This window comes from Bubalus bubalis, chromosome 3, assembly GCF_019923935.1.
Source record: "Bubalus bubalis isolate 160015118507 breed Murrah chromosome 3, NDDB_SH_1, whole genome shotgun sequence".
Lineage (NCBI taxonomy): Eukaryota > Metazoa > Chordata > Mammalia > Artiodactyla > Bovidae > Bubalus > Bubalus bubalis.
The window spans coordinates 36,202,548-36,214,111 of record NC_059159.1 but is presented as its reverse complement, the minus strand read 5'-3'; the positions used below and the strand labels follow the sequence as shown (position 1 = coordinate 36,214,111).

Genomic DNA, 11,564 nt, shown 5'->3' with positions numbered 1-11,564 from the left:
TTGAGTTTATGTTATGTTGAGTGTTAATGTTGAGTGTTAATTGGCTATACCCCAATACAAAATAAAAAGTTTATATTAAAAATAAAATAAGAAAAAAAAAAGCTTAAAATATATGAAAAGGATGACACTGACCAGAAGACCATTGCATGACCAATTTCAAGATGATTGTCAGAGCTAACTCTGTTGTTATGCACGTAACCCCTGCCCCACCTATGTACCCATGAAACTCCCCTTTAAAATCTCTTACCCCCTGATCGGCAAGGAGGAGTTGATTTTTTGGGATATGAGTCACCTTCTTTCCTAGATTGCCAACTTCCTCAATAAAGTCATAGTTCCTTTTACTCGTCTCTCAGTATTGTATTCTTGAGAGATGAGCAACTGAACCTGAGTTCAGTAACAAATCAGTAATAACACTATTTTACAGCTGAAACACAGAAAGCAGACTAGCTTGCCCTAACTTGTATACCTGTAAATAACAAATCCAGGCCTCTTGGCCCAAAGTGCAGACAGTTCTCAGGATGACCCGTTGCCAGCCCAAGACTTCCTAGTGCTGACCAGCCCACTCCCGATTCCTAATCGCCAGCAAGCAGACAACTCAATGTTTTGTATATTTCTTTTCTTTTTACTCTAAAAAAATCCAGTTGATAATAATAACCTGCAAACCATAGAAAGCAGCATGGGTTTCAATCTCCTCGCCCCTCTAAACATCATTCTACATTCCTCAGACACCATCTTTCCCCCTTCCCTCTAAAATCTTAGATGAAAATCCAGAAGCCCCTAGATAGAAGGGCCCCAAACCAGGGCCCCTATGGCAGGTAAAGGCATTGAGGAAATAAATTAGGGGAGAGGAGGCTCTTAGCTGTCATTGCCTCCGTCCCGCTGGGCCTCACAGACCCAGCGGTAGGGCCTCGGGCAGACGTCATCATTCCAGCGGCCGTCCACCGTGATGTGGGCACAGTCTTCACCCCCTCCAAGCCCGTGCCCGTACCAGTCATCTGGCTGCTCTGGTGCCCAGTTCCTAAAGAGACCAGAGAGACGTGGACCCCAGAGCCTGAGACCCCGAGCCCAGCCATGGACCCCCGGCCCCCGGGACCTGCCAGGCTGGGATGATGGGCCGAAGATGGAGGGGCAGAGCCTCGGGGGTGCAATTCTGAGCCCAACCATGGACCCCCGGCCCTCGGGACCTGCCAGGCTGGGATGATGGGCCGAAGATGGAGGGGCAGAGCCTCGGGGGCGCACACACTCACTTGAAGCCCGTCTCGTAGTCCGTCCCGTCCACCCATTTCCAGGGCCCATTTTGATCCATGAGGCCTATCCAGGTATTTACAGGGCCCATGTGGTGCTGGATAAATTTCTGGGGAGAGAGGAGGGGTGGTGACCTCTCCTTAGACCTGCCAACCTCCCAGCCGGGCCCTACCAGAACCTTACCTGTTCCTCCCAGGAGCCCACCACCACCAGGTGGGCATTCTCCAACTGGCAGTACTTCTCAGCCTCAGGCCAGGGCTTCCCGGAGCGAGAGAACCAGTAACAGCTGCCTTCATAATCGATCCAGTTCACTGGGCAGCACGCTTTTTCAGAGCCTGGGGCGGGAGTCAGAGGGGGTGGTGAGGGGCTGAGAGGAAGTGGGTCGGGCAGGCAAGCAAGACTGGGCAACCCCCACCCCCTCACCATTGCCCTGGAGGACAGCCATCTGACAGCTCAGGCTTCGTAGGTCAGACACAAACTGCTTCACGTGGAGCAGCAAGCTGGAGTGATCTGGGGAGACAGAGGGCAGAGGTGGAGGGGAATGAGGGTAGGGGAAAGCAAGAAAGTCACGATGAACACTGGGGGCTGGGAAGGTTCTGTCATCTGCCTACTGGGGCGTGAAGATCGCAGATACTTCTGCCACAATGCCCCTTGGTTTGGTCTGAGAGACCACTGTATCCTGCAAGCGCATGCGCACTCACACACACACGCACCCCTCGCTGACCTGCATTCAGTTCCTGCTGCTGTTTCTCCAGTTGGGACTCCAGGGACTTCACCTTTCTGCCCACATTTCCTCCTAGGGAAGAGACTTGCTCAGTGTCTCAATGGCCCTACTGTTCCCAGCCCCCCAGCCCCAGCCCTCCTCACCCTGAACGCTCAGGGCCTTGACCTTGGCCTCTGTGCTCACTGTGAGGTTGCTGAAGGTCTCTCTCAGGGCGCTGAGCTCCTCCTGCAGCTTGGAGTCTGGGCAGAAGAGGGTGCAGACAGGACAAAATGAGGGGGCTGCTTCCCACATCACAGCAGCCAGCTCTTCCGCCCCCCGCCCCCTTACCATATCACCTTACTCCCTTCCCAAACACCCCCTACCCCCTGGGGAACCCACTCTGGGATCCGATCACACAGAGAACGACTAGCAGCAGGAGGCTAAGGCCCATGGAGACCAGGAGGAGGCTGGGTCCGGTGCAGAGACGCCGACTGAATGAATGAGGAGGCAGTGGCCCTACAAGAGAGGAGGTCAGGGGCTCAGGAACAGATGGGAGCCTGGGGCAGCTCTGGGGTCCTAGGAGGAGGGCAGCCTGAGCCTCCTCTAGGAGACTAGGAGGGACTTTATAGATGAAGAAATCTGGTTTGAAGGTGACCAGGAGGAGCTGGATGCATCGAGAGGTGAGAAGGGGTGCGAATCTTTCTGCGGGAGCCCTACCCAGGCTCTAGGAGAAGGCGATGGCACCCCACTCCAGTACTTTTGCCTGGAAAACCCCATGGACGGAGGAGCCTGGTAGGCTGCAGTCCATGGGGTCACGAAGAGTCGGACACAACTGAGCGACTTCACTTTCACTTCCCACTTTCATGCACTGGAGAAGGAAATGGCAGCCCACTCCAGTGTTCTTGCCTAGAGAATCCCAGGGGCGGGGGTGCCTGGTGGGCTGCCATCTATGGGGTCGCACAGAATCGGACACGACTGAAGCGACTTAGCAGCAGCAGCAGCAACCCAGGCTCTAGGCCTTTGCTGGCACCTAGTGGCCAGATCGAGTCACTGCCGCATCAGAACGCAGAGCCTCGAGAATGCAGTTTGCACGCTGGAGACTGGGGGTGAGAGGGTCTAGCAGGTGAGGCAAGAGAAACGGGATTCTTGCTCTCCCCGTGAATCCCACTCCTCTTTGTCTGGGCGCAGGGAGTCAGAGTAACCAGACTTCAGGTCGACCAAGTTGTGCCCACCCGGGGGCCCTATCTCAGTGAGCTGAAATGCGGGGGCTTCCCCTCCGTTTTTGCTGGTAGTCCCTTCCCCCATCAAAGGGCACTGCCCACTCCCTTCTGCCAAGCATTCCATCCTGGCTCAGCCCCAACAGAAACATCTCTGCTCGCAGGAGAAAGAAAGAGGGCTTGACTCATCCTCCTCCAGTCAGAGCTCCCTGAGGCCTGCCACAGAAATCTTCTCCTTGACCCAAAGGATCCCTGACACCTGTGCACTCATACATACTCACACTCACACACACACTCACACACATACACTTGGCCAAGGCTCACGGGTGTTGGAAGAGGAACGAAGAAGAGGGTCTAACTTCTTGCAGTTAACCCCCACATCCCCTGGGCAACCCCCTCCCCAGGGTCCTGAGAAGTCGGTAACAAGGCAAAGGGCAGGAGGGTCATGAAGGAGCCTGGGGACAACTGCCACCAAGAAAGGGTCTCCAATCCTACACCCTGCACCTCCCCTAAGAGGGGCGGCTCAGACACCACCAACCTCGTGAGCCGGGCAGACCCAGGGAGAGGCGGGGTCAGGGGAGGGGGCGAGAGCCACCTAATGCTCCCCTTTCAGAAATGGGGGGAGGTGTCCCCTCACTTTTTCTGTGCTGATGGTCATTCTCCTCGTTGTCCAGATGCTGAAGATCTTGATACTCCTTTGTCATGGTAGGGCCGGCTGGGCCTGGGACCAGGTCAAGGCTGGTGTTAGGGCTGAGGCAGGGGCTGAAGAGCTGGGGTGTGGGGTTCGGTCCCTTTCCAGGTGATCAGCGACTGCGTGGAGATCTTTCTTCTTGCTCCCGTTCCCTCCAGGCCTGACATCCAAAATCTATCTTCTGAAGTTTTTCCACTCCGTCTCCACCCCTCCAGATGTGGATTTCATTCATCCCCTCCCCCACCCCACTCCGCAGTTAGTTCCACCACCTCCTTTCTTCCCCCCACCCCCCTGTCTTCCCCTTTTACTTGCCAAAGGTCTCAAGGTTGACTTGTGGGTCCCTCAATGCTGCGCAGATCCCAGGCTAAGAAACAGGCTGAAGCCTGGAGAATTAGCACAGACAGCCCTGGGTGGTGGGAGGGGAGGGGGCAGGGTCCATTCAAGGGCCCTGAGCCCTGTGCATCTGCCTGTCTGTGTGACTGTGTGTCCAAACACACCAAACCTGGCATCTCCAGTGCCCGGGACTTTGGACGTAAACAGAGGTAGAAATGGATTTGGAACTCAGGGAGGGTGTGGGGGTGGGAGCAGGGGTGGGTTGCCTCACTTTCCTTCCCAGGGATGGAGAGTCTCCTTGTTCTGTCCCCCATCCTTGCATGCAGCCACCCCACTCAAGGAACTGTTTGGGAGAGGTCCAGACCAGGAGGGGCCGGGGTGCAGCTGGCTGGTTCCCCTCTGCCCCACTCCCCTTTTACTTCCTGTCTCTGAATTTCCCAGAACTGTTGATCTCTCCAAATATCTCTGACCAGGATCAGAAGGGCCGAGCTCTGCTCTTGCCCAATCCAGACCTATGACCCTGGCATCTGAGCCTGGGCCTGGATTCCTGGGGCTCAGCTACCAGACACCCCAGCCTGGGGCTGAATGGCTCTCCTGAGGAGTAAAGTCCTCCAAGCTGCCTGGGGATCAGGGGGTGGGGGCGGCAGGAAGGCAGGCTTTTCCCCACTCAGCTGGATTAGTGCCAGCAAACCTCCAGTGACTCCTCTGCGCTCCCTTGTTGCGTGTGTCACTTCAGTTGTGTCAGACTCTTTGTGACCCTATGGACCGTAACCCGCCAGGCTCCTCTGTCCATGGGATTCTCCAGGCCAGAATACTGGAGTGAGTTGCCATACCCCCCTCCAGGGGATCTTCCCGACCCAGGGATCAAACCTGCATCTCCTGCATTGCAGGTGGATTCTTTATCCACTGAGCCACCTGGGAAGCCCTTTCCCTCATTACCTCCTCTCATTAGCCCCAGAGCACACCTATTTGATTCAGAAATGAGGAAACTGAGGCCCTGAATGGTAAGAGCTTACCCAGAGTCCAAACAGCAGAGGCAAGCCTGGAATGTGGACAGCCGGACTCCCGGGACCTGTGTGCTGCTCCCAGAACCAGGGTCCCATCCTGTCACCACAGCTGGGCCCCGGGGTCCCAGAGATACTACAAGTGGTCCCTCACAGCCCCATGGAGAGTTCACGGAGGGATAAATTCTGGGAGTGTGTGAATTGGAATTATGCTAAATTAGAAACTGGGCTTCCCTGGTGGCTCAGTGGTAAAGAATCCTCCAACCAATGCAGGAGTCACAGGTTTGATCCCTCGTCCAGGAACATCCCACATGCCAACTAAGCCCTGGCACTGCAACTACTGAGCCTGTGTTCTAGAGCCCACAAACCCTAGAGCCTGTGCTCCACAAGAGAAGCCACTGTAATGGGAAGCCCAGGCACCACTAGAGTGGAGCCCCGACTCGCTGCAACTAGAGAAAAGCCCACACAGCAACTAAGACCCAACAGAGCCAAAAATAAAATAATCAATAAAAAAATTTTAAGAATTTGGACGATGTTAATGACGTTAGTAAATCTTGCTTTAGACCCCAAATATGACATAATGGGAATCCTATGTTATGGATGCTTCAGTGAGAAAACTAGACCCGAGTGAGAAGAGTTTACATTATGTGAGATATTCAGGAACACATCCCTCGCATAAAATAAGTCCTGGCTGCACCCTCATTTGTGTCTTGAAAAGCCTCACATTGTTTGCATGCACTGGGACTGTGGCCAGTAATTTTGGTGACTACTGGGCTATTGATTTCGCTTGCTCTGGTATTATCAGTTACAATCTGGTTTGTTCAGGCAAACAAACCTACGCTATTTTGGTCAGAATAGCTGTCACCCTTACAGGAGTGAGGATTGGAAGGAGTTTCTGGGGGATGGAAATGTCCTACTGCTTGATCTGCATGCCGGCTGCAAGGCTGCAAGTTTGTAAAACTGCCGAAACCCATACACTGAAGATCTGTGCATTCTTCTATTTGCATATTATACTGGAATAAGATGTTCTTACAAGCTGCTTCTACCCTATAACCATGTTCCCAAAGCCATTGCTTAGGGAGCAGTCTGTGAACCAGTAATGAAAAACACCCCAAAGTCAACAACTTTAGGGTGAGAGTCAGAGGTGATGAAACACCATGAGGAAAGCCAGATAAACAACATGAAACACCGGTGGCTGACTTACAAGCCAGCTCTCTGAGACCAGAGATAACCCTGAGAAACCAAGAAGTAGCTAAAAACAAAACAATGCCACATGGCGGCAGACACATGCACCCTGAGAACGCTTTACATCTGTCCCGTTAAGAATATATACCTTGGGAATTCTCTGGTGGTCCAGTGGTTAGGACTCCGTGCTTTCATTGCAGCGGCAAGGGTTTGATCCCTGATTGGGGAACTAAGATCCTATAAGCTGTGTAGCACAGTCAAAAAAAAGAGAGAGAAAATATATACTTTGCAAGGTCTTCAGAGACAGAGCCTCATGTGTTCATTTTCTATCGCACCCCAAACGTAGTGGCTTGAAACGACACCCATTTATTAGCTCACAGCTCTGTAGGGCAGAAGTCCAAGAGGAACCCCATCTGAGTTCCCAGCTCAGGGTCTCATGAAGCTGAGATAGAGGTACTGGCAGGACCGTATTCATTTCTGGAGGCAAAGGAGAAGAAGAATCTACTCTCAAATACGTTCCAGTTGTTGACAGAATCCAGTTCCTTGCAGCTATAGAACTGAGGACCCCGTCTCCTTGCTGACTGGCAGCCAGGGGCCACCCTCTGTTCCTCGAGGTCACCTGCCTTCCTCATCACATGACCCCTCCGTCTGCAAAGTCAGCAGCAGTGCCTGGTATCTTCCTGGAACTCCAGATTTCTCTGATTCCCCCTGTGCTCGTGGGATTAGATTAGGCCCACCTGGAGAATCTTCCTGTCCTAAGGTCAGCCGTGTATACAACATACACAAAAACTTAAGAATGGGAGTCCAAGGGACTTCCCTGGTGGTCCAGTCATTAAGACTCCACGCTTCCAATGCAGGGGGTGCAGGTTCAATCCCTGGCCAGGGAACTAAGATCCTGTGAGGTACAGCCAAAAAAAGATCTTTTGAATTAAAAAAAAAAAACTTTAATTGAAAAAAATAAAAGGGAGTCAGAGGTGATAAAACACTTTGAAGAAAGCCAGATGAAGGACACAATACACTGGATGCTGAATTACAGGTCAGCCCCCTGTACAATATGTATGGCCATCTGTAAGTTTCACTACCTACAACATAATGATTGAGAGAGCGCCGGCAGCATGCTCACAGGTGCTGGGGAGGACAGCATGGAATGTCCGAGCCACTTTTAGGACTCCCCTCATTATGCAGAGCAACCCTGTTCCCTCTGAGTACTCTTCCCCTCAGGATACCGAGCACCTGCAGAGAGCAATTCAGAGAGCCTGGGCTCCAAAACTGGGAATCCCACCTCCAGGGTGGTCGAGAAAGGCTCCCTAGAGGAGGTCTGTGAAGCTGGCCTGAAAGAACAGGAAGGATTTTATCAGTTGTAATAAGCAAGTTTCTCTTCAGTGGGATAAACAGCCAGAGGGGTGGCTTGGGCCACCCTGAGGAGAGCCTTGAATCTCAGGGGAAGGTAGCTTGAATGTCATTCAGGAGCACAGAGGTCTCCTGACTGGGAGGACATGAGCCCCAAGGGGGTCACAAGATCATCCACTAAGAGGGTGGCAAGAACATTTAGGGAATTTCCTGCCAGCCCAGGGGTTAGGATTCCATGCTCTCACTGCTGAGGGCCTGGACTCAATCCCTGGTTGGAGGACTAAAGTCTCAAAAGTTGTATGGTCCTGCCAAAAAAAAAAAAAAAAAACTTTATATATGTTTTTATCTTTTTTCTTTAGATGTCTACTTGGGGATATGCATTATAATGTACATAATAGACTTGTACAGTAGTATATGTGTATTAGTGATCTATTGCTGTAAAATGATCCCTCAAAACCTGAGCAATTTAAAACAAGGAATATTTATCATCTCAGTTTCTGGGGGTCAGGAACCTAGGTGCAGCTTAGCCAGTTGGTTCTAGCTCAGAGTCTCTTATGAGGTTGCAGTCAGATGTCATTCAGTGCTTCATTTGTTTGAAGACTTGACCGAGACTGCAGAACCAGCTTCCAAGGAGACCCACAGGACTGGCAGGTGAGTGCTGACTGTTGGCAGGAGGTCCCTCCACAGGAGTGCTTGAGCACCCTCATAACATGGCAGCTGGCTGCCCCCAGAGCAAATGATCTGAGAGCACAAAGTGGAGGCTGAAATTTCTTCTATGACCCAGCCTCAGAAGTAATGCTCCATCATCTCCACAATGTCCTAATGGTTCCTCAGTGCAGAGGGGAACCACGCAAGAGTGTGAATGCCAGGGGGCCATCTTGAAGGCTGGCTGCCACAGAATGGCCAGAATTATCAGATGAGTGAATATACACTGGGGGACACTCACCTGAAGGCATTTTACTGACTTTGGCACCTGAATAACAAAGTTAAAGACTGACTACAGAGGCCCATGACATGTCAACCCACTCTAGCATTCTTGCCTGGGAAATCCCCATGGGAGGAGGAGCTTGGCAGGCTACAGTCCCTGGGGTCACAAAGAGTCAGACGTGACTCAAGTGAGTTAGCATGTACACACGCACGCACAGGAGCCTGTGAGGAGCTGCAGGTAGGGTAGTGGTGAGGTCAGAGCTGTAAGCTGAGCAATGGCCCTGGCTTTGGGGTAGCCAACGGGTCAGAGGTGCCCCCCCCAAGAGGCAAAGAACTCAGCCAGGAGGCCGCTGATCTGGTCCCAGTGAGAAAGTGTGAGGCTTGAGGCCAGAGAGGGAAAGTAACCCGGACAAAAGTTTGCAGAGGACTGAGTGGACCTGTGGAGACCAGAGATTTCTGGTGATGATAAAGGCAGAGTCCTGGGTGCTGCCCTGTGATGAGGGCACAGAGTGAAGAAAGCCCAGGATGGAGTTTCCTCCTGTGGGGAGAAGCAGAAGAAAGAGCCCCAGGAAGTGCAGGTGACCTTCAGGGCCAGATCTGGGGAACCCAAGTGCCAGATTAAAGATGGTCAAGGAGAAAGGGGACTGAGCCTCCTATCAGGGTGAGTCAGGAAGAGGGAAGTGCTTTTCTGGCAGCTGGAGGCAGAGCCCTGGGCAGCCGGAGGATGAAGAAAGGGTTGGTGAGGACAGGGTGTGTGTGGACACTGGGAAGGAAGGCTATGATGGCCAGAGGTCCCCAGGAAGGATGTAAAGGGGATGGAAAACTAATGCAGCAGAAAGAACCTGGAGGCCACTGTCAGACGGATCTGAGTTCATTTTATGTGGAAAGTGCTTTAATGCCCACCTGAGAGTCAGGTCAAGGTTAAATACGTTCATGAGTGGAAAGCCCTTAGCACAGTGGCACATACCAAGTGCTCTGTGCACACTATTTTTATCACTGTTATTAGCAGGACAGCCAAGAGTTGCATTATCTCAGAGCCTCAGAGGGGAAGGCTGGTCAGCAGAGCACGGCGTGTCTTTCCCCAAATCCCAGAGGGTGTGAGCAACTTCCCTGGGACAGAGCTGGGGTCCTGGGGTGTCTCTCTGACACCCAGGTGTCTCAGCACTCTCAGTGCCTTCAACCTGGAATTTGGAGTGGACCCCAGACACAGAAGGTTGGAACTGCAGCCGCCTCTCATCACCCTGCAGGCTGCAGAGTCACATACCCAGCACCCCAGTAGAAGAGGTGATGACAGTCAGCCAGAGGGGCACAGAGGAGGCTCAGCGCCGACCTTCCAAAGAGGGTGACTTGTGGTTCCCCGGGTCTAGCCAAGGCTGACTTGGCCTTGAGTGGAGCGAAGACAGGAGAGGCTGGGGAGATGCACTTGGGCTGGAAGGGCTCAGTGCCAGGAGTTTAAAATGTGTCCTGATAAGCCCACCCAAGGGCTACAGCATCCCCTCCCTGGGACAGAGTGAGAGTGCACCTGCCCCACCCCCTCCCCCTCCCATGGGTGGTCCTGGCCCTGGCTCCACTGTCTTTTGTGCTGGGACAGCCAGGACCCTGTGACCCAGGACTTCTCTGGGACTCCTCCTTCCTACTTCGATTTAGAGGGTGAAATTTTTAGGAAATTTTAAAACTCCAAAATGCTTCCAAGTTTATTTAACTTTCCATTTTACTCAGTAACAGAGAATAGATCAAGAGGCCAAGAGCAACCATCCTTTGGCCAGGCAGTGTGCCAAAGGTTTTATGTGTTTTTTCCCTTTATTCCTCGCAAGAATCCAACCAGGTGGTTATTGTTGCCATTTAACAGCTAGGGAAACCAAGACCCAGAGAAGTGAAGCTCTTTGGCCAGTGAGTGACACCGCATCTCTCATCTGAAACTCATGACCACCTCCTCCCCGGCTCTCTACTGCCCCCTATCGTACCTTCTCCACCAGGACCCTGGGCAACCTGGCCACGCCCATCTTAACCGCCCTCCAAGAGGACTTTTCGCAGCGTTTATAACATCCACGTGATGTTAATAAGACTGCATGGAGAACACAGGTTTTGCCTCCATCACTGTAATTTTATTGCTGTGGTGACAGTGAGACCGGTTAACTTTTTTTTTTTTGCTAGGCTCCTGAGTAAAAATTGGATATAACAAGGCTTTTCAATATTAGGAAAGATGAAGGAATAAATAGCAACCTACTTGCTACATTTAACTTCTAGAGTCTTAAAGTAAATCGCTTGAGGAAATTGGATCCCAAAGATTACAGGTGGGGAATTTTTAAGTGTGTCCATATTCCACTGGTGCTCAAAGAGTCTCAACTAAAAGAATTATGGGCTGACTTACATAACAGCTGTGGATTGAGCAAAACTTTTTGAAAGAGCTATCTTATTTTGAAGATTATGACTGTGGAGGAACCAAGGTGATTGGCAGTGGAAAGAATCAGTGGAATTTTAAGGAATGCGAAATTCATTAAAATTTTATTGACTTAGATAAATTTTGCCTATGTTATACACAATTCAAAAGAAAGAAAAAAAAACTCTTTACACTTAAAAAAAAAACAAACCCACCTAAAGGCCTCAGGCCTGGCTGACTCCTCTGACCCCCTTTCTACTTCTCTCTCTCCCCCAACCCTGCTCCACTCCCTGACCTCCTCCTGTTCAACACTACAAACTTTTTCCTACTTCACTTCCTCTACCTGGCACACTCCCCGACCCCAGATTTTGTCCCCTCTCAACTCAAAGGCTGCTCCAAGAAGAGACCTCCCTGACCAACCTGTGTCAACCAGCAAAGATACACCCCCAGCAGTCACTTCTTCAACAGAATCATTACCTTAATTCCCTGAACACCCTTACTTCCCACTGTCTGTCCCCACTGAGGAGAC

The 11,564-nt window shown here is 51.7% G+C and overlaps 1 protein-coding gene across 4 annotated transcripts; it reads right to left on the bottom strand.

The window, feature by feature from the left end:
* Positions 1 to 601: 601 nt before the first annotated feature.
* On the bottom strand, positions 602 to 4,357 carry LOC102404528 (asialoglycoprotein receptor 1). 4 transcript variants are annotated; one of them, XM_006060133.4, is made up of 9 exons: positions 4,165 to 4,357; positions 3,803 to 3,886; positions 2,348 to 2,464; positions 2,113 to 2,208; positions 1,970 to 2,041; positions 1,669 to 1,755; positions 1,429 to 1,580; positions 1,248 to 1,354; positions 602 to 1,018 (listed from the first exon to the last, which is right to left on the bottom strand). In XM_006060133.4, exons 2-9 carry the CDS (start codon positions 3,867 to 3,869, stop codon positions 856 to 858), a joined length of 861 nt encoding a protein of 286 aa, XP_006060195.1. In that variant the 5' UTR covers positions 3,870 to 3,886; positions 4,165 to 4,357; the 3' UTR covers positions 602 to 855. The 4 variants fall into 4 exon arrangements, with proteins under 4 accessions (XP_006060195.1, XP_025136504.1, XP_006060194.1 ...); XM_025280719.3 differs by having other exon boundaries at positions 3,803 to 3,975; positions 4,169 to 4,356; XM_006060132.4 differs by having other exon boundaries at positions 4,169 to 4,356.
* Between the last annotated feature and the right edge of the window lie 7,207 nt (positions 4,358 to 11,564).